The 21,203-nt window shown below is 47.0% G+C and overlaps 3 protein-coding genes across 11 annotated transcripts in view; 1 reads left to right on the forward strand and 2 right to left on the reverse strand.

Moving 5' to 3' along the window:
* LOC6736280 (triple functional domain protein) overlaps positions 1-12,878 on the reverse strand; it is a 39,013-nt gene extending 26,135 nt beyond the window's left edge. Inside the window, exons 1-6 of one of the 2 annotated variants that reach the window (XM_016170515.3) lie at positions 12,701-12,878; positions 11,630-12,040; positions 7,020-7,563; positions 4,290-6,395; positions 2,350-4,230; positions 2,089-2,292 (exon numbers count right to left, since the gene is read on the reverse strand). In XM_016170515.3, coding sequence (XP_016029764.1) covers positions 2,089-2,292; positions 2,350-4,230; positions 4,290-6,395; positions 7,020-7,563; positions 11,630-11,808 — 4,914 coding nt within the window. In that variant the 5' untranslated portion in view covers positions 11,809-12,040; positions 12,701-12,878. Of the gene's footprint in view, positions 1-512; positions 765-2,088; positions 2,293-2,349; positions 4,231-4,289; positions 6,396-7,019; positions 7,564-11,629; positions 12,041-12,700 lie in introns of those variants that run through there. The other variant, XM_016170517.3, reaches the window with a different exon arrangement.
* Positions 12,879-13,125: 247 nt separating this feature from the next.
* Positions 13,126-14,261, forward strand: LOC6736282 (oxysterol-binding protein-related protein 11). Its single transcript, XM_002083130.4, has 3 exons — positions 13,126-13,433; positions 13,528-13,924; positions 14,007-14,261. Exons 1-3 carry the CDS (start codon positions 13,346-13,348, stop codon positions 14,188-14,190), a joined length of 669 nt encoding a protein of 222 aa, XP_002083166.1. The 5' UTR covers positions 13,126-13,345; the 3' UTR covers positions 14,191-14,261.
* Positions 14,262-14,327: 66 nt separating this feature from the next.
* Positions 14,328-21,203, reverse strand: part of LOC6736283 (protein bric-a-brac 1) — a 57,267-nt gene continuing 50,391 nt past the window's right edge. For 2 of the 8 annotated variants that reach the window (XM_039293077.2, XM_039293080.2), the window contains 3 exons: positions 18,182-18,239; positions 17,683-18,107; positions 14,328-17,128 (listed from right to left, as the gene is read on the reverse strand). In XM_039293077.2, the coding sequence (XP_039149011.1) occupies positions 16,232-17,128; positions 17,683-18,107; positions 18,182-18,239 (1,380 nt within the window). In that variant the 3' untranslated portion in view covers positions 14,328-16,231. Of the gene's footprint in view, positions 17,129-17,682; positions 18,111-18,181; positions 18,240-21,203 lie in introns of all 8 variants that reach the window. The other 6 variants (XM_039293078.2, XM_016170514.3, XM_039293076.2 and 3 more) reach the window with 4 other exon arrangements.

Consider the following 21,203-nt stretch of genomic DNA (forward strand, 5'->3'; position numbering starts at 1 on the left):
AACTGCTACTCAAGTGACTGAAGGCGTGAAAAAGGTCAAAGGCAGCGGTGGCGGAAAAGTGGGTGGAAGGGTGGCATTTTCGCCTGCGGCTGCTGCAGACATTTTCATCCTCAGCTCATTTTTTCCCTTTTTGCCCTCGCAAAAATGCTAAAAAGGGTTCCCCCGCTCGCTTGTGTAGTTTTTGGCAGCAGAAACAGCTTTTTATCATTTTTATTTGCATTACTCGGATTGTTGTTTCACTTTTGTTTCTAGTTATTTATATAAGCCAGGTCTTTGTTTACACCATTTTTCGGGACAGTTTAAGGCCTAAACAAGAGGCTGTCATTTATGTAATCTTCTTTTTTAAGTATGGTTTAAATTTTTGCGGCTTTAGCGGGTATTTTTGTTTGTTGATTGGCGACTTTCTTTCGATTTTTGATTTGGTAGAGTGTGTTGAGTATCTTTATCTTTGAAGTGCTTGTTCTTATCACGGTGATAATGGGCGATTTTCAATCACTTGATTTTCTCCATACAATTTATGGACGTTGCGTACTGCGCTCCTCTTTAGTGGGTTCACTCAAAGAAATGTAGAATATAGGTGCAGCTTCAGAGTTTTAGTGAAGAAGAGACTGCTGCTGCTGCTTTTGCTGCTGCGTTTGGCGTTTTTTGGCCGGGCGGCGCGCATCTGCAGGCAGCAGGCGATGGAAAATCCGAGAGGAAAACTGAGGAAAACCCGAGCAGCCCGGCGGTGAGTGAACGAACCTCTTGGCTGAAACTCTGCGGAGCAACTGGAGCAGCAGCTGCCCCACACGAACCCACGAATCCACAAATTCACGAATACAACGAATTCGCAGCGACGAACGCACCGAAAACATTCGCAATGCCAACTGCCTTAACCCACTACCCTCAAGGGGGGTTCAAATTGGCGAAAAGAAAGAAGACCAAAAAGCTTTCCACGGAAACTCGGAGAGTGCTTCTGCCCGGAGCTTTCCCTCTCTCAGGTTGTTATTGTTGGGGTCTGTGCGTTTTCAGATGGGCGGGAATTTCGTTTCAGCTAATTATTTAAATTAATTCCGCTTTTTTAAAGGAACGTAAATCATTTCTTGTATTAATCAGGATGGGCATAAATAGTTCTCTAAATATGCAAAATAGAACTAGAAATAGAAAACAGTCCAACAGATTGCAAAGCATCCCAGATATAATATCTTAAATGATGTATCTTATTTGTACAATTGGCTCCTTGAATCAATTTTATTCGGACTATCATATAGCAACCATAAAATATAATAAACACAGCAAGAAGTTTCGGGGTGTTGGACGGATCCCTGGAGCCGTAAAATAGTAGCACAAGTAAAGCCCTTAACCTCGGTAACCTCTTCCACATAAGACAAACGGTTATGTCGGTCGTAAAACCGCTCGAAATCTGCGCATCTTAGCGTTAGTGGCGAAATCTGGCGGGTTTTCCCGAAACGCTGCCCGTTGACAGTTGAAAGACGCTCGCAGACAGACCTAACTATAAAGAAGTGTCACATAAAATTTACATTAACCAAATGTAACGAAACGGCGCTAAAAGCAGTCATATATAATCCAGCACACACTCGACCTACAAGATACAGACGACTGCTGGCTGGAAACTAGGAGCCGTCGACAAGCAGCGGTCTCGAAGAGTTCCACGCACCAGCGAGGGAAATCTCATTAAGCCCTGCTATGAATTTTAAACATGTTGCAGGACCCGAACCGAACTCATCCGATCCGAGTCGAGGCGAGCGGGAAAACTAGTTCAGCTGGCCAATGGCAGCGGAATCCACGACTCTGGGATGGAGAGCCAGATGTGTCGGTTGGGGATGAGGGTGCAAGCTGCTTCCATGTGAGGTAGGACTACTGGCAAAGTTCTTTTTGGAGCTTAAAGCTACCTGAAAAATAGGGGGAAACTCACTGAGAACAGTCACACAGCCAAAATAAGGGGAACACTCTGAGTGCTTTCGAATCTAACTTGTAGGTATTAACAATAGTTACTTTTGTAGTGATTTACTCATTCCTGTAACTTGCCACTTAAATCATAATCAAATCATAAGAGGTAGTTATATCAAACTTTATATGCGAACTTACCTTATTATCACTATCTGTGGTATTACCCGATCCGAAGCTAGCCAGAGAACAGCGATCATGATCATTTTCCGTGAGCTGTTCATCCAAGTCCCGCGAGGATCGTTGCGAGGAGCCCGAGTGTTTAGCTGGAGACTTGGGCAAGGTCAAAGAGGTGCCTGAGAAGCAGGTCTCCTGCATGACTTCACGCAGCTTCTTAACCCAGATCTGTAAGTTATAAAAAGGTATTAAGTCAAGGCATTTAAGTATCGATGAACTACTAACCTGCTTGGTTTCCAAGCTCGTTGCCTTCAGCACGATCCTGCAATCCGAGAGCATGGGTGAACGACCCGTCCACACGGCAAACTTAGTCTCATCGCCTTCGATGTGCTCTGTGATGCCCATGTCGGTGGTCATGAGCTTGCTTTTAAACTGGTACTTGACTACGTTGGACTCCTTTACCTCCTTGGCGAACAGGAGATACAACTCAAACAAGAAGACCCGACGCTCTCTGCCCTTTCGAATGATCTGCTTGGTATCCCAGGCTTGGAAGGCGTCCTGCAGCACAACTTCACCCAGTTTGTCTACGGAGACATCACAGTTTTCCAGCAGCGAAAGATGCATGGCATCGTTGGCCTTTTTGGGAACATTGAGCATCACCTCGAGGCCTTCTTTGATTTCGCCGTGGCTCTCCTCGCAGCAGGAAAGGAGATCCTTAAGTAACAGCTGGTATTTGGTGATCCTCTGCACAGGTTTGATGAGATAGGCGGGCAGGGGATGATCTACCTCCAGGCGCCGCTGTAGTTCTTCAAAGAAACTGCCGCCGTGCTGGACCAGCAAATTATTCGATGTGGGCTTGTTCTTGCAATAGTGCACATACATATCGAACTTTGAGGCCCAGGTCACAAAGCAATGGCCCACATCCTCAGGCATTGTCTCGTATTTCTCCAGCTCTCGCAGGAAAATCTTCTGATGGAAGTGGTGTATTTCCCTGATGTTGCCGAATATCACATCTTCCTGTCCAATGAGGGCAGAAGGTACATTTTTTCCCACTCGGAATTCCTCAAGGAAACACTTGATGCAAGTGGCCAGATCATTAACATACGCCCTCTCTGTTTGCATCAGTTCAGCCATGATGAACTCTTTCCTCCTCGCTGACTTGCGCTTCTCCTCGTTTATCTCCTTGTTCTCCTTATTGCTGCTGTTTAGCTTGGCTTCCAGCGTGGGGTCCGAATGACGATCCCCAGAGGAGGAGCTAATCGAACTGTTTCCATCGGAGCCCAAAAGTAACTGCTGCTGGGACATGCCCAAAGACTTCTCCAACTGCTCGCAGTAGCTGTCCATGCGGTTGCTGAAGTCCTTGTACCGCTGATCCACGGACGCCACCCATTGCTTGATATCGCTGGCATGGGCATGACCCTTTTCCACCAAACTATCAGCTAGTTGGATCAGAAGCTTGACCCTTTCGCGAGTCTCCTTAGCAGTGCTTCGGAATTCATTATGCTCTTTCAGCAACCCTTCTGTTTCCTCCTTGCTTATGCCCACCAGATTGGACCTAGAGGAGAGATACGCTTCTCCGGTGTTGTGAATCCATTCGATCGCCTGTTTGGCGCTTCTCTCAAAGAGAACGAACTGCTGGCACTGATCCAGAGATTTCTTGCGCAGCGTCCAGTAATCCAGAACTTGATTTTCCTGAGTCAACAGCTTATCCAGTTTGCTCTTTACGTGGCCTTCACAGTTGCCTTTATACTGATAGCACTGCTGCGATCGGTTAGCGTATTTTAGAAAAGTCTCAGCTGTGCGACGCGCCAAAGTACAGGCCTTCAGGAAAGCCTCCTTCTGCTCCTGGTGTTTCGAGATCAACTGCACAATGGCTTGAGCTTTGTCGCTGCCTCCTCCACCGTCACACCAGTCGTCCTCACGTTTGTACTCCCGCTCTAAGCTGTCCAGAACCGAGCACACCTGCTCGGCTGTTTTGTAGAAGTTTATCGAGGCGGTCACCAGCTTGTGCCGCTCCTCCGCGTAAGTCACCAGCTGCTGCCACTTCTTCGTCACATCGTCACTGATTTCATCGATGGATAGCGGGTCGTAATGGTTAGCATTGATGAGGGCGTCTGCACGGTACTTAACCTGCACCGCCGATGTGTGCGTCTTCTCGATGGCAATCTGCATAAAAGAAATATATTAATAATCGTACAACTATTTCGAATGATATTCAGAGTAACCTGGAACTGCTCATGACCCTTGCGCAGCTGCTCGGCCTCCTGCAAACTGTTGGGCGTGACGAAACTTGCCACCAGCATGGCTTCTCCATTGCGGATCCACGAGATAACCTGGTTGGCATCGTTCTGGAATTGACATAACTGCACCGCTTGCTCAAGCTTGGCCCGCTTGGCCTCGGACATTTCCTCCAGATCGATCTCCCGTTCCCGCAAGAAGTCAAGCAGATACTCAATCCTAGCCTGAGCCGTGTGCGTGGCATCCGCCATGGAGATGAAGCCAGCGTTCTCAAAGAGCTGCAGCAGGTCCTGACCCTGCTGCACGACCTCGTAGGTGGCGTTCTGTATTTCCGTCACCGACTCGTTGTGCATGCGAATAAGTTGTTCGGCCTTTTGGTAGTCCCTGGAGAGGTCAGCATGCTGGAGCTCCTCGGACCACATCTCCATTTGCACGGACAGCAACCTGGCATCCCGCTCAAAGTAGCGCAAACGCAGTATGAGATCGGCGCGAAACTTGCGGGCGGACCAGAGCTCCTCCAACTCCACTTTCTGTTTGTTCAACTTCTCCAGGGTAGCCTCCAGAGCGGCAATGGAACCAGTATTGTCGGCATACTCCAGGGATCGCATTTCCTGCAGCAGAGCTTCACCCTGGGAGATGGTTGTAAGGCAGACATTGACGGAGCTCTCCTGCTGATCCCTCTGGTATTGCTGCAATATGCGTTCAATGCCCTCGAGGTTCTCCTGCGAAAGACGCGTTTCATCCGTGCTCACATCCGTTCGAAGCTTGTCTATCCAGGCGGTGACGTCCTTTTCATGGGTGTAGAATATTACAGCCATATCCAGCCGGCGTCTCCTTTGCTCCACTCTCTCCGCAAAACTGCCCACTTGAAGCTCTAATTCTCTGGCCACAGAATATATCTCATTGGGATCGGCTTCGCCACTTCTAGCCAATTCGTCCGCAGCTGCCAGTAGTTTTTGGGCGTTACTATAGGTGTTCTGTGCAACGTTCTCGAAATTATCGTGCGAGGTCTGATAAACCCGGGCTTTGTGGAAGTTTCTGCCTATACCCGTATTTTTCCTAAGGAAAACTTCGCCATGATTTTTCAGCCAATCCAAGACCTGCTTCACATCTTCTTGGAAGAGTCTAAGAGCCAGGGTCTGATGCAATCGCAGCCTTTCCTGATGCCACTTGGCCTCCAAGGTGCGGTGGTGGCTCAGGATCTGGTGAATCACAGCCAATACATGACTGGCGCCTTCGCTGTAATCCGCTGCTGGATTCTGTCTCTCGTACTTGTTAAAACTACCACCGTTGCTATTCTTTCGGTGATCCGGGACACCAGGCGGCGGAGGTTGATTGCAGACCTGCACCAAATGATCCAGCTGATAGAGGAGCTTCTTGCTCGTTGAGTGAACCTCGGTGTAAGCTTGGCACATAGCCTCATACAGGGACTGATGAGTCCGGATGGCCGTTTCCAAGCTCTGGATATCCGAGGGCAGAGGCTGAGAGGCCTGACATGCGGCTGCCCAGCTGGCCACGCTATTGCAGTACTGTTCTGCCTTGTGGTGGAAAAGAACGCTCAGCTGCAGGACAGCTGTTCTCTCATCCAAGCCCGCGGCAAAGTCCTTCCAAGTTCGGTCCAAACGTTGAGCTAGCGTTTTAATGTGCTGGGCCGCATAATGCTGACTTTCGATCAGCCGAGCTGCCACTGCCAAAATCCTGTCGATGTTCACGGATACATTCATGGATGCCACGGCGAACTTCTGGTGCTCATCCTGCAGAGACTTGGCCACCGAGTAGTTGTGTCCAATCTCCACGTAGCTCATCTGGAACACATCGCGGTTGTGCAATATCCAGTCGAACATCTTCTCGCAGTCCTGTTCGAACAGGCGCCACTGGAAGCACTGGTCTAGTTTCACCTTCTTGTGCTGCCACAGCATTAACAGTTTCTCCTGACCGGTGTGGATGAGTTCGATCTGCCGCAGCGCTTTGTTCACGGCGGCAGACATGTCCGGGTTGCCGCCCACCGAACGAGATTGCTGCGAGGGCTGAGATTGCTGTCCGGCGGAGGAGGGGCCCGAGTCCATCTCCGGTCCGCCAGAGTTTGTGGGAGCCTGTGAATGAGATGGGCAGTTAGAAGTGTTTTTGGTCTTAACAATAATCAAAAAATGCACACTAAGCTGTTTTAATAAACATGTGATAACTTGCAATACTCGGGGTTTTTTCAAATGGAATGTCCATCTTTTAAAAAATTAACAACAGTTTTCGACAGGAAATATAACACTTTTTTCGATTGTTGTGCAATTAATGTTTGAATAATTTATTTGGATTGATTTTTTACGAGCTTTAATGAAAACGGCCTTTGCATGTAAAATACATAATACCCCAAATGTTATAAATGTAAATTTCATCTACTCTGATGGCAGACAAAACAACCTATTTCCATAATAATAGACTGAAATGTTTTCGATGGAGTTTTTCTTTGTTTTGGCATACAATTTGGCAAGTGAATGCTGAACTGAGGTTATTGACTTTTTCTGTGAAATATGTGAATGTTTATTACGCCCAAATTTATTGATAAAAAATCTCGTAACTCCGTTTATTTGTTTACTCAATATATTTACGGAAGGTAAGCTAGACGAAAGCAACGAGGAATCATCCTTTTCGATTGATTTAAGCCAGCGTTCCCAAAAATGATGTGCGATTTACTGAGAGAAATCCTTTACTCGATTGCTCACCTGACCACCTGGCGGAGCCATCGCATTGATCTTGGCCAACAGCTTCTTTCCCTGCATGTCGAGGTCCTCTATGGGAAGCTTGGTGATCTTCTTGCGCATCTCGTTGTGGTGATCGATGGCGTGCCTGGCCAGCGGCACGTCCTCGGCGAAGTCGTTGCGGTTGAGGTCCTCCTGCAGATCGTCGATCCGATCGGCCATGTCCCCGGCCTGCCAGAAGAAGTCCTCGATGGCCAACCGGGCGTCCGTCCACTGCTGATGATCGTACAGCTGCTGGCCCTCAAAGTCCCCGGTCAGCTGGTGGCTCTCGGCGATTTTGTTGAGGGACTCAATCGACACCGTCGTCGTCTCGAACTTGTACTTGTGCGAGGAGATCGAGGCTCGCTGCTTCTGCCAGAAGTTGTCCGGCTTGATTATCACCACGTTGTGGATATTCGCGCTGAAGTGCTCCTGCAGCACCTTCAGTATCGTCTTCACGTTGGTCGAGCAGTTGCCATTGCCTCGCATGTCAATGATGACTGTGAATCCGAGGTTCTTGGCGGCGTCGCTGAAAATAAGCCAGGTGAAAGGTGTGTTCGGTTAGAGAGAGCGATCGAAAGAGAACTTGGAGATAGTGGGGATACACTGGGGAAAGTTACTGCCTAGTTTGGGTAGATACTATCTACACACATACCAATCATCCAGTAAACATTCTATAATAACTTATGATCTTGGCATAAGGAGTAGGTTAGAATTTTCCTTGGTACTGCTTTCAGTCAAATCAAATGACTGGCAGGTGTCTTTTTTTCGAGTGTAGTGTCTTCCCAGCAGTACGTGAGTGAGAGTGTCGCGGATCGCTCATGGTTCGTTGCTCTGTTTACGTCGCTTGCATAAATTAAGACGGAACGGCTGCTTCTTCGGTCTGAGGTCGGTTTCTATTGCTCTGACACCAATTTCAGCTAATAATTTCCTGCACACCTCGGCCTCCCAGAGCCCAGCCCGCCCAACGCTCTGATTTGCATTCCTTTTGAATTTTAATCGCTCCATTAACTATAAATATTTCTCTCATTGATGTGTGCGCAACTCCGCCTCCTCCGATTCCGCCTATAGCTTCTATTATTCCCTCTGTTTTGCCGCTACTTCTTGGCCCGATTGCGGCCGGTTCCGAATCGCTCTAAGTTCCCGGTTTTAACCACGTTATCTTCTCGTGTTTATACATACGAGTATGTCGTGCGGTCGCTTGATGGGCATGGGCATTTCTAGGGGTTTTGCCCCCGAAGAACAATGCAAAAGTGAAGAGGCGGCTAGTCTAGTCTCTTCGAATGCATTTTGAGTTCGAGTAAGTTTGCTGCCAGCACGAAGCTCTTTGAGAACCCGGAATAGTACTGGTGTTCCCAACGGTTGAACCCCATAAAAGTTCCCGAACCCTCCCGCAACCTCTTATCGTGCAACATATCTGGAAATTTTGGTGTATTTCTCTGGAGCGGCATGGGCAACTTTTTGATGACTAATAAAACTCTCGAAACGGGCTATTAAAAATCGAAATTTAAGCCCAGACAGAGGGAAACGAGGACAGGAGGAAAAGTGTCGCCCGCATTCTGAAAAGTCGACCAAAAGAAACCAAACACAAAGTCCAATCAAAAATCGTTTATTTAACCCATAAATCCGAGGTTCTCGCCACGGAGCGGGGGCACCGAAATACCCCCGAAGGAAGTTCAGGGAATGTACGTGTCTAAAATGCTGAGAACTCCCCCGATTCACTCGATTCACGGAATTTGCATTGACGACAGCAGCAAGAAGACGCCTTGACTTCGCTTGCCAATTTGGCCGAGTCTCGGAACAGAGAGACAAAGGCACAAGCAGGCGCAGAAATAAACAAAAAGTGTTTCACGCCAGAGCAAATAAACAAAAACCAACGCGAAACATAAACGAAGGCAAGCAAAACAAAAGGGGAAGTTAAGTGATTGGAATCGACGCAGTGAGTACCCTTTACTATTTTTTAAAATCTCAATGAATGAATCATTTTTGAAAGGGGTCGAACCCACATATCTTTGGCATAGTTTCTTACAAACCAGTGGTAACCAGTGGTTTCCTACCGCAGATCTACCCCAAGGAAGGGTATAGGAAGATGGGAAATGGGCAGACCGCCAGAACGGACCGCAAATGCCGTGGATGAGATAAGGAACCCCAGTACCATTTCGTATATTTGGAGCATGGAGTATGGACTACGACGTCGATTTGCTTATCGGCCGAACCTGAAGTGTCTGCCCTGGCTCCATTATTTGTGTTATTGCTTGTTCTCCGGCCGGGGGATCCGGTGAAATGTGGGACAGCGATAGTACAATGCTTTGCTTGTTAGCCGGCTGATAGCTGATAACTGATAACAGCCGAATGGGATGATGCGGCGTGGGAACTCGGTTCGCAGTGATTCATCATGGCTGGCGAAAACTTGTTAGCGCTTCAATTGAGTTGCAATCAATCTGCAATCTCCCTATGATTGCGCCAATGAGCATGACTAAATAAGCGCGGAACGTGTGTTTCTCCCTTTCTCGATGATTGGAGAATGTCAGATTCCAAGCTCGGCTGGCGGCAGATACTATTTCCACATCTCATCAGATACTCTTGTCGTGTGTCGCAATCTCGGGTCACCATCATCTTCGACTCGAGGGTCTGATTATCATTTCGAGTCCGTTGCCGTTGGCAGCCATCAGCCATCTCGATGGCAGTTTCTAGCGATTCTCTAGTCCGCGCTGCAAATGGTTTTTTTTGGCCAGAGGCAGGGATCTTTAAATTGGATATTGAGTTAGCTAAAACTATTGTTCAATCTAATTAAGCAAACAATGAATTTAGACTCGCACTTTTACTTTAACCACACAGAGTGCTATTAATGTCTACATGTCAGTGTTATCGAGGCAGCACTGTTCGCCCAAATTACCCTTTCTTTCTTTCCTCTCGTTTTATGGCTCATTTCGGTTTTTGTTGTGGTTTTTTCTTAGTGTTTGGGGCAGCAGCAAAAAATATTCGCATTCTTCGAGCTCGGCTCTTAAAGACTTTGGAAGCCGGTCCCCGGTATATGTATGTATGTATGCGTTTGTATCTGTGTGTTCTTCTGCTGTTTCTTCTTCTTCTCTGCTCTCGGTGCTTTCTTCGCCGCACAGATTTATGCAACTTTTGTTGCTGCTAGTTTTTATTGGAGAACGTTTACTTTTATGACTTTTTTAGCCCGACCTGGCCCTCTGTGCCACCCATTTTGACCCGCACACTCCGGCGATTCAATGTCAACAGCAGCCAGCTGAGTGGAAGAGAGAGAGAGATGGGCATATGCGGCGCGAAAGAGAGGGCGAGCCAAGAACAATGTGCGTGCTGTTCTTGCAATCGTCGAACGATGATGATTCATAAAAATGCGACTGCAGGCGAACGACGACTATAACAGGAAAATCAAGTGGAATGTGGCACTGCAGCTGCAGCAGCTGCTCTCCCCCTCCTCCCCCTCACTCACTCTCGCGAGCACCCCTGCATCCTCCCCCTATTCAGAATATATATACGATATATATGTAGGTGCGGGTGAGGCGACGACGTCGCGACTCCTCCGAAATTGCAAACGAAGCGCAGCCAGCGATGTCGCGACGTCAGCTGACACAATGGGTTGCCATTGTACTGGTACAGTAAGGCCTCAGTAACGCGAAACCGCATCTGGGGAGTCTTACGAGTTTTCGGTATTTAACAAGAAAGTTAACTGATAGAAATAAAAGTAAACTACATAACTAAAGATCGAAGATCCTATTTACAACAATTTCCAGAAGCTACAAACTCGTAGTCAAGTTTGTGTGAGTTGTTTACTAACGAGAGTTCCCTGTGCTGTAAATACAAAATGCAGGAGGCCGGAGAAATTCGGACATGTGCCGCCAAAGGCAACATTGCAGTGTATATATCTAAGAACTTGACGTTTTCAATTCATCTAAATTGTAACTAAAACAGGCAGTCATGCAATCCACTTTGAGTGCACTTAACTAAGCTGGACATTTTTAAAGATAAGTTGATCAAATACGAAAATATATACATGTACAAAGAATGTATATGTCAGATGAAAAGTGTAAAATTTAATTAGGTGCAAGATGATTTGGGTGAGTCATTATAAGTTCCAAGAATTTCCTATGCTTTATTTATAGCTCGTAAATCAAAAGGTCCATAAAAATGAAAATGAAATGCTACGAATTAAGCCAATTAGTTTGTGATGAAATCAAGAAAAGCAACATATTTAATGAACATAATTTTGTTCCAGTCTGCTTAATGTAATCATAGTATTGCAATTTTAAACTCTTATCATGGCAAGTGCTTATCAAACAATAACTTAACGTAATAAAGTGAAGGCATAGATTAAGAATTAGCTGCACTCTTCCTTTTCATCGAGAATATATTCATAATTATTTATATATTATTTAGCTTGCAGTATGTTAATATATTTATACTTCCACATGTCCTTTCGTAATGTGCTACTATAAAATAGACACTTTTGAGATGGACGACCTTTGTCCAGATCCAATTGGAAGTCAATAGAACCTAACTAACTAAATGGCTATTCCTATGTGGTAGTAGTAACTACTGATTGATGATCAGTGGCTGCAGTGTCTCACCTGGGAATGCTGATCAGGTAGCTGAGGAGGCGCCGCAGATCCTCCGGCTTGAGGCGATCGCGACGGGGCGTGGCCGGGAAGCAGAGGAGCGGTCCGCCGCGCCGGTCCCGTCCGCCCGTGAGGAAGACGACCCGCTCCTGGAGGAGGGTCAGGAGGTCCCTGGCCCGCTGGCCGTCCATGCCGTCGGCAGGGGGGAGGGGGGAGTTAATGCGGCCGGGGGTTAATCACTGAGGGGTTAAACTGGGGGGTCTCCGCCCGCTTTTTAATCCGACGATGGGCACTGCAGCATAACGAATTCCAGCCTCGAATTTCACTTGGTTCGGCTCTGTTATTAGTTATTATTATGAACCGCTGCTTTTGCTCATTGATTTTCGCGAATTTCTCGCTGGCATTTTCATGGTCACTCTTTTGCTGTTGTGTTTGTGTTGTTGCGGTTTTCGTGTGCGTGTGTGGGTGGAAAATGAGTGGGGAAGCAGAGATGCGGATTAGCAATGGGTATTTCTCTTGGTTTTCTAAATGCTGCGCACATAATTTGCACACAATTTGTGTAGTTTTTCTATTTTTAGATGCAAGGAGTGGAGTTTTTTTCTTCAGTCACCCTCGCACTTTCGAGCGGGTGGGAGTGAGAGGGAGATACAAACAGACAGGCACACACACACACGCGCACGGGGGTGCATACATATGTGTATGTGGCATGTGCACACATGTACACATATGTACTCCCGTTAAATGTCATAAATCACACGCAGCATAAAAACATCAAATAGAACTCGCGCAGGCACACATGTAGAAACATTATTTGGAAACACACACTCAAACATTCGCCACTGCGAACGGGCGAAAATCCGCTATGTTTTAATTGCCTCAATTTGAACACAAACTCCAGATGTATATATAGCCAGTATATATGTATATGCTATGTATATCTGTATCATCACATCATCCGCAAGCAGTTCTCTTGCGTCTTGGCTCTTCTTCTTGCCACTGCTTGTGCCACCAAATTGATTTTTTTCACTCGCGCTGCTTTTGTTTTTCGCTCGCTTTTCCCACCCGGAAAATCACCCAAGTTACCGTTGCACGCAGTTTGCGAATTGCCGCGCGCTAAGCTGAAATTTTCATTTTTCAAGAAACCGCGATTTTCCGAACGGGCGCTCTCTGTTTTGTTTAAACAAATTGGATTTTGCGAAACGCCAAGTGTGACCAGATGCCGGAACGGGCTTAAGACTGAATTTTCAGCCTTTTTTAATCGACCACACCGATTGCGGGCCTCGATAACGCACAAATATCGATACATCGCATCGCATTTAAAAAAAAAAGTAGCAGAGTTTTTGTTTGAAAAAATAAGCTAATTGGGCAATTCTCATATTAATCTGAAAATTTAAAATGATATCTATATTTATCAATATGTCGAATTAAATATTTTTAAAATAATATGTAAAAATACCAAATACCTACGATAACAGGTATCGATTGTACTACTATCGATGCTGGCCTGCTGGCATAAGCTCGCTGATACAACACTGTTTACTGTTAACTGTCTGTTGTTCATTAGCTTCTGTTTCTGCCGAGTTTTACCAAATAAAAGCGAATAAATTTAATATATCTGCAAACATTTTACGCAAAATCAAGAACTCGCTTCGCCAGCGCAAGAAGAAGCATCGCCCACGGCAGGCCACGCCCCCAGTGCGCCCCGATCCCAAGGACCCCGCCGCCAAAATGGAGAGCAACTTGAACAGGATCATTCGTGAATCGGCCAAACTGAAACTCTGCGGGCAGCTCAGCAAATACACCAATGTGATGAAGGGTGAGCTGACTTACCTTTGGAGCAGCGGCTCCAAGCTCTCCATCCCATAGAAGCCCCTAGAACCACTTCCCTAATCGCAGCTCCCACTTTGCAGGATGGCAGTACCGCTGGTTCACGGTGGACGCCAAAACGGGATCGCTGAGCTACTACCTGTGCGACTCGTCGACGGTGGGCGACGACATCGCGCCCTCGCCCCACGTCCTGGCCAGTGCTCCCAGGGGCCAAGTGCAGCTGGCCGGCGCAGTGGTGTACCCGAGTGACGAGGACTCCAGGACGTTCGCCATCGCCTGCGCCTCCGGGGATACAGTGAAGCTGAGGGCCAACGATGCCAGGGCCCGGCAGGAGTGGGTGGATGGCCTGCGGGCGGTGGTCGAGAGCCACATGAAGGCGATGGACATCAGCAACTCGTCGCCGCTTCCTCCGCGGGAATTGCTCGCCGCCTCCGATGCCATGGTTTCAGCGCGCCAAGCTCTGTTTCTCACGGAACAATGGTAACTGCACACTGATACGGAGCTAACGCCGCATTTCCTCCCGCAATCTATGTTGAAACTAATATTTCCCAATCCCCTCCAGCAACGCTTCTCTGGCCAGGGCCATCGAGAGCATCGACTGTGCTTCCTTCTCGCCCACGGATCCCGATCTTCTTCTGCTCAAGGCGATCTCCACGGCCAGCACCCAGTGCCTACACCAGTGCTTGGGGTTGCTGCAACGCCACCAGGAGATCAATCAGCCAGTGGCAGTGCCTCTTGTTCTCTGAGAGATGCATGCTGCAAGGATAGTTTCCAGTTTCCACTAGATATGCCCAATAAACACTAAGCCAAAACGCAATCCAAATCAAGAATCAAGATTCAAGACAATGGCTTGGTAAGCAATGAGAAGACTTTCAGGTTGGGATTACTTTTCAATGTTTTTATAAAATACTTTTGTTCGTTTCGGTTTTCGGTTTTCCGTTTTTAGGTTTTTGTTTTCTTGGATTAATTAGAACATTCATTTCGACATTTAAAGTTAATTTGAACATAAAGTTTGCACTAAAGTTTATAGAAAATGTTGAGTTTTGGACGTGGACTTGGACGCTGATCCAGATCGTACAAAGATACACAATATCCAGGAGATTTAGCCGCTAACTCTTGCCACTGCTTATATTACATCCTATTCCGAAAGTAATTCGTTAAGTTTCGATACGTGTGGAACATCAAAGTCTATTGGGGGACTGGGATTACATAGATACTTATATATCGTGTGTGCTTATATACGGGCTATGGCTATGGTAGATGTTCTTGCGTATGCAAAAATAGTCGTGTTTATCATTATCATCGTAATTAACTCTTGTCCGATTAATCAATTGTGTGCTTGCCAAACCAAACGCTGCCGAAAGTATGCCTAAATGCCTAAAGGGTTATAGCCAAATAAAGATACGTCCTCCGATACTCAATCCCATCGTAATGTCGCCAGACTTGCCAAATAAACCCTCGAGTCCTGCTGCAAGTCCTTGGCCTCGCTCTCGGCCGGATCGGAAGTGGAGCAGAGTCCAAATTAAGGCTAGAAAAGGCACTTTAGAAGGGGATCTAGTGGGGACTACGGGGTCAATTCGGGATTAATTCGGGGACTACGTTGGGTTTCCAATAATGTCGAAATCAGGGGCCTCGAGTTCGGCGGGAGCAGCAGCAGGGCTCGGTGTAAAAAATGTTGCTTCTAAATTTTGTCTAAAAATTTCGATTGTATAAATACGTTAAAAAAGTTCACGTGTTTTGTTTGTTTTCTTTTTACAAATTTTGTTTGCGGTGTGTTCATCGCTGAATTTAATTCCGAAAGGCATTTTTTGTGAATTTCTTTGTTTTTTGTTAAGCCTAAACATTAAATTTAGTTGATTCCATTTGCGTTTGAAGCCACAAGCTTCGATTTCCATTTTTAGATAATTTTGTACATTTTCTTTCTCGCTTCTCGTAAACCAAAGACTAAACCAAATTCGGGCACACAATTACCAAGTTAAGTCCGCTTAAACTCTTTTGATTTTATTCCATTTCGTTAATATTAAACTGCTGGGGTTTGTGGATCCTGCTTCTGCTTCTGATTCGGTTTCCATTGGAGTTTCATTGTCTGTTTCGGATGGTGTGTGGAATGTTCCGGGTTTGCTGCTTCCACCTCCGCTGTAGCTTACAACTAAAGAGATCGGTCGCTATTTAGTTAGTTAGACTGATGGACTATAACATAATAATACTTTAATTTTGATTCAGTAAGTACGCTAGGAATAGAAACTAGGTGGCGAAGATCGCGTGGAGGAAACTAGAGTAAAACTGGCTGGATGCGCCAGCCCACACCTTGGTTAACTCGATTGCAATGTACACTTTGATATGGTAAACAGAACGTGGTTAAAGCTTATTTGTAAATTCGATTGGATATCAAGTGTAGGAATTGTTCGAGGTAAAAACACAAAGATTGGAGGAAACCTTCAAAACGTATATATCGTTTACTCTAGTTTATTTACACATGGTTATAGGGCTAATTTGAAATGTAATATATATCGTGTAATTTGAGAAACTCGTTTACAATATGTGGATGCAATGCCTAATGCGGTTTCCTCGGGCCAAATTCAATCAATTTGCTCTATGGACATAAATCGCGGAATGCAGTTTACAGATTCCACGTACAATAAATAATATATAATTGAAATTCATTTAATTAACCAAGGCGTAGGCTTACGCAGGCCAAGTAAAGCTGCCGAAGCTTCTGATTTGCGTTCATTCACCCATTATCATTTCTCAACTTTCACTTATCATTTCCTTCGTTTCACCCCCCCTTTACTCGCTAGTGGTGGTGATGGGTTCCACCTTGATGCCTCCACTGCTCGAGGAACTGGGTGCATCTGCGCCTGCGGCTGCGGAAGCTGCTCCCGCCGCTCTTTCCGGAGGAGCCGTCGCTGCCGCCGCCGAAGATGAGGAAGAGGAGACACTGGCGCCCACCAGCTCGGCCAGATCCTCGGCGAAGAGGCGGCTGGGTGAGAACTCGCGCTTGTAGCTGGCCATGTCCAGGCCAAGATCGCCGAGCGGGGAGTGCAGCCGAGGCGTTTCGCTGCGCAACGGACTGCTCTTGGCCTTGGGCGCATGGTGCTGGCCCATTGACGACGAGGAGGCTGAGGAACTGGAGCTGGCACCGAAACCGGACTTGTGGGCCACCTGATGGCCGCCCTGATGGTGCTGCTGCTGCTGCTGATGGTGGTGCAAGTGGGCCTGTTGCTGCTGCAAGTGCAGCTGCTGCATGTGGTGGTGCGCCGCCTGCTGTTGCTGCTGGTGGTGCAGAGCGACGGCCATGCTGGGCGGCAGGTTCGGCAGGAGGCCGGCGGGCCCGCAGGGCGAGGGAGCGTGTCTGGGCCCGGAGCCACTGCTCAGGGCCGGCGATATGCTGGCCCTGCCTCCAGCTGCGCCGGGAACGCTGCCCACTCCACCGCCCACTCCCGGATGAGGCGGCAGATTGAATAAGCCGGGCGGAACCGCTGCCATTTGCATCTGCTGGCGGATGTTGTGCGCCACGGCGGCCACCGCGGCGGCCGTTTCCTGCGACATGTGTTGCTCTCCGGCCACGCCCACTCCGGTCTGCGGTCCACTGCCATTCGGACAGGCCAAGGAGCTGGGCGCGCCTGCCAAGGCGCCACTGGCTCCGGGATAGCTGAGAGGGAGGTCCTGCAAAGGAAACGCGGGCTAACCCGAGAGCAGTTAGTTCGGTTCAAGAAATCCACTGAATGCAGTACATTTCGCAAAGCTTCGCAGTGCATCAAGCAATCAATATCAAGAGAACTCATAGGTAATCATGAAAAAACTCAAAGTAACTAATGGATTTTCGACCTATTGAAATATTCGAGGAATAATAACTTTTAAAGAACCCGAGACTAAAGCAATAATACTAATACGTTTCTGCGGTTATCCATTCGCTCAGACTTAAATATTATATACTAAATTGAAACTATCGCAATTAATTTTGATAAAAAGGTATTACAAGAACACAATATTTTATAATAAGAATTACTAATTTTAAAAGCGATTAAGAAAGTCTCGGTAAGAATGGCTCGTAATGAAAAGTTGAATCTCCGCCAGATTTTTATTTAAAAAAAAAGTGGCATGTTATTATTCCACAAATAATGGACATTGTAGGCCTATTCATTTTCATTTCCTTAATTTAAAATGCAATTGTTTGCAGCATCAGTTCGTGATTTGGCAAATTCCGCCGAGCGAATTGTACTGCAGTAATTACCTACCGAATGTCGACCGTAGGGTGGCATGTGGGCGGCCAGGCTCTCGTCCTTGATGTCCTTGGTGTCGCGAAAGACCACCGTCTTGATGACGCCCTTGATGTGCTCGTCGGGCCAGATGCCCAGAAGGATTCGCTGCGGCCTGCCACGCCCCTTGGGCCGCAGATCGGGCCCGCCGTCGATGGAAGGTCCCAGCATATTGTGCACCCTGTTGGCATAGAGCACGAACGTGGGATACGGGATGTCGTACTTGCGGGCGGCCTGGGAGAGCGATAGGCCCTCCTTCAGCACACTGAAAATGGCCTCCGCCATGGTCTCGGGCCGCCAGGACTTGAGAGGACCTCGCTCGCGGAAACGCATGTGGTGCATCAGGTTCTGGTTGGTGTTCCAGCACTTCTGCCACATGGACTGCAGCTGGTACTGGTAGCTGTCTGCTGAAAGATCAAGAGGAGAGAGGCCGACGATCAGTGGGTTTCCAGCTGCCCGGCGGGGCTGCTCTACGAACCTGCCAGCGTGGATCCGGTGGCGCCCATCCAGGCGTGCGAGTTCTCCATCATTTTGGCCTGCGAATGCAGAAAAGTAAATTCAAGTATCAGCAAAGTGAGGCAGGAGAAGAAAGGCTTAGCTGGGTAAGTGGTGCTTCAATTAATTGTGTGACTCGCTTTGGTTAGCGCTCGATGCGCCGTCTCTTGTCTCATATCCGGATACGGATCCTGCCCACCTCTTACCCTTTGATTGACATGCAAAAGCGGCCTATATTCGTTTAATTTCATTTTTGTACTTCGATGTCTAGTTGTAATGCGGGCTTATTGTTTCGGTGGGCGTTTCATTCGTAACTATATAGAGAATGTAAACAAACGACTATTTTATATATTATAGTTATTTAGGCGTACTATAGCATACTTTAGGGCACCTAGCTTCAAGCTTCTTGAGATCTATCTTCAAACTGAGCCTCTAGATTGTACGCTTATGTGAAATGAGCCTTTGAAAAATGTATCTTATTATTGCGAGGATTGCTTTCCGTTGAAACCACGGTGACTTTTTTGCACTGCTGTTCTAATTCGCATTGCAACATCGTCGGATACATTTAACTGGCTGACTGAACCTTCGAGTGGCGACTCGGTTGGGTTGTCGCTGCTGCGGTTGTCTGTTTGCCGACTGTCGAGTGGCTTGCATCGAATTCACTAATTGCATAACAAAGTAACATTTGCATATTGTTCTACATATGTTAGTGGCTGGGTTCGGATTCGTATTCGGATTCGGATTCGGATCCACCTTGTCGATAACTTCATTACAAAAATTTCCATGCCACCACACTCCCCCGTGTGGAAAAAATACAACTGAAACAGACTGAAGTGGCAGTGGCTCAGGTGGGCACTTGTGCCCATTTAGCGTTAAGTATTACTTGTAACTTTTTGCCATGTGACTGACTGAGAGTGCTCCTATCCACTTGGTCCTTGCCACTTCCCTGTGCCCTCCTCCAGGCCAGACAATGTGGCGATGTTCTCAGAAATCGTTGCTGCCTTTATGGGCCCAGGACATGCAATGGATGGATTTACTTTTCGGCTCATTACGCCGCAAATTATATATTATTCACAAGTTTTTCTCCATCGCCGGGCGAAATTGCTTTATTTGGGAAGAAGGGTGACTAATCCGCTAGACCCATAACGTCACTATTAATTCTTAAACAGCACATATGCAACTGCATTTGCATGCATCTAGCATAGAACATCTTTAAGTAAGGAGTACCAAAATTTAGCTGCCTCCTGCCTAGTTCGAGTTAATTTTGCCCAATGATTATGAGGCATGTTGCTAAATACTAGCGACTATTGAGGGTAATCACACTAATGCCCCAATCTGTCTCGAATCGCGGCCGACAGATGGCGCTGCCGTGCGTCCGTGTGCCTGCGTGCGTGTGTGTGGGTTGCTACCCAGCTGCAGTTGCCTTCAATAATACGCCACGCCAAATGCCAAATAATTTATTTATTATATGTGCAGCTGACCAAAGCTGACTGGACCCCAAACACACACACACACACACACACACACACACACACACACATACATACATATCGGCGGAGGTATATGTATCCCGAGTCCTGAGTGAGATTTCATTACAACTCATTTGACAGTCTTGGTGCACTCGACGCTGCCAAAATGTCATAGCTGAGTGGCATGCATCGAAAGGGGGTTGCGGGGGAGTTGGCCACCGCCCTCCCTGCACCACCACCCCCATATTCCATATCCAGCGGATTAGCGGACACGCATCGCGCACTGCTCCTACGCCGAACCTCCCCCTTACAGTGGATACTCCCTGTTAGGAAACCTGTGCAGCTCACTAAGAAGCATCAATTTCGATATGGCTTAATATCCAATTTGTAGCATGGAACTATATATATAGTTAGTATTTCTTTGTTCATTTACATCCTGCAGTTTTCTCTATCGAACTTTCACTGTACCTCATTTGTGAGCCTCAACACGAAATTAAGCGAAATGAAGTTGACCACGCTTCGATTTTGGCATCAAAGCGACCGTTACCGCTTGCTGCTTGACCCAACGCCCCCTATACCACGGCTCCTCCTCCTCCTCCTCCTCCTCTTCAACCGCCCTGCGCCTGCCACGCCCCCTGCTTTGGCTGGTGCACTTTCTGCATGCATTGTTAATACAATTCGAGTCCAACGTCAATAACCAAGTGCCACGAATGGACCATTAGTTGAGTTGCGTGGAGTTGAGCTGCGCCTCGGTTCGCTTCGCCTGATGCGGGTCCGTCTATATGTCCATGTGTCCATATGTCCATATGTCTATATGGAATATCTAAGCACCGCAGAATTGGGCGCCCCGCCCACAATTGTGCATCTGCATTTATGTATTCTATATATAATTATGCGGCTTAGCGATGGCTTTGCCTTGGCGGATTCCTCAGTCCTCGGCCCCCAAATCCACGGAACTCAACTGCATTTGACGGCTGGCCAGACAGGCAGCGAATTTAATCAATGGGAAAAGTAGTTTCTTAAAGCTCTGATTAATATTCCCAACTAAACTGGGAGACCAAAATGTTGATCTAGGAAAAGATTAAGTTGGGATAAATATAAATTAGAATCAATTTCGATTCAGAGTGCAAAAACTTTTGAGGTGATTGCATTGCTTTCTAAGCTTCTTGCAAATTGCAATTAAGTCATATTTGTACTCTTCTTAGACCGAGGAGCTTTATATGTCATATATAATTGAATGATTTTCTATTCTTAAGATTTTGGCATTGGGTAAACCAATTTAAAGTATTCTTTGTCTACGTATTCTTATCGATATGCCTTGAGATACATATGAGCGAGGAGTTCACTGCAGGGTTGATTTAGATTGAAAACTGATCAAAGCCGTCAAGAAACCGCCACCTTCCTCCTCCAGCGATCCCCCTTTTTTGGGGGCTGGCATTCCGGGTCGCTTAAAATTGGATTATCTGAAAACGCTGGGGCGTTCGCATCTTCCGCCATTTTCTGTCTGGAAACGCCCCGTGTCACAAAACCGGGAAG

The sequence above is a fragment of the Drosophila simulans genome, chromosome 3L, assembly GCF_016746395.2.
Source record: "Drosophila simulans strain w501 chromosome 3L, Prin_Dsim_3.1, whole genome shotgun sequence".
NCBI classification, from domain to species: Eukaryota; Metazoa; Arthropoda; class Insecta; order Diptera; family Drosophilidae; genus Drosophila; species Drosophila simulans.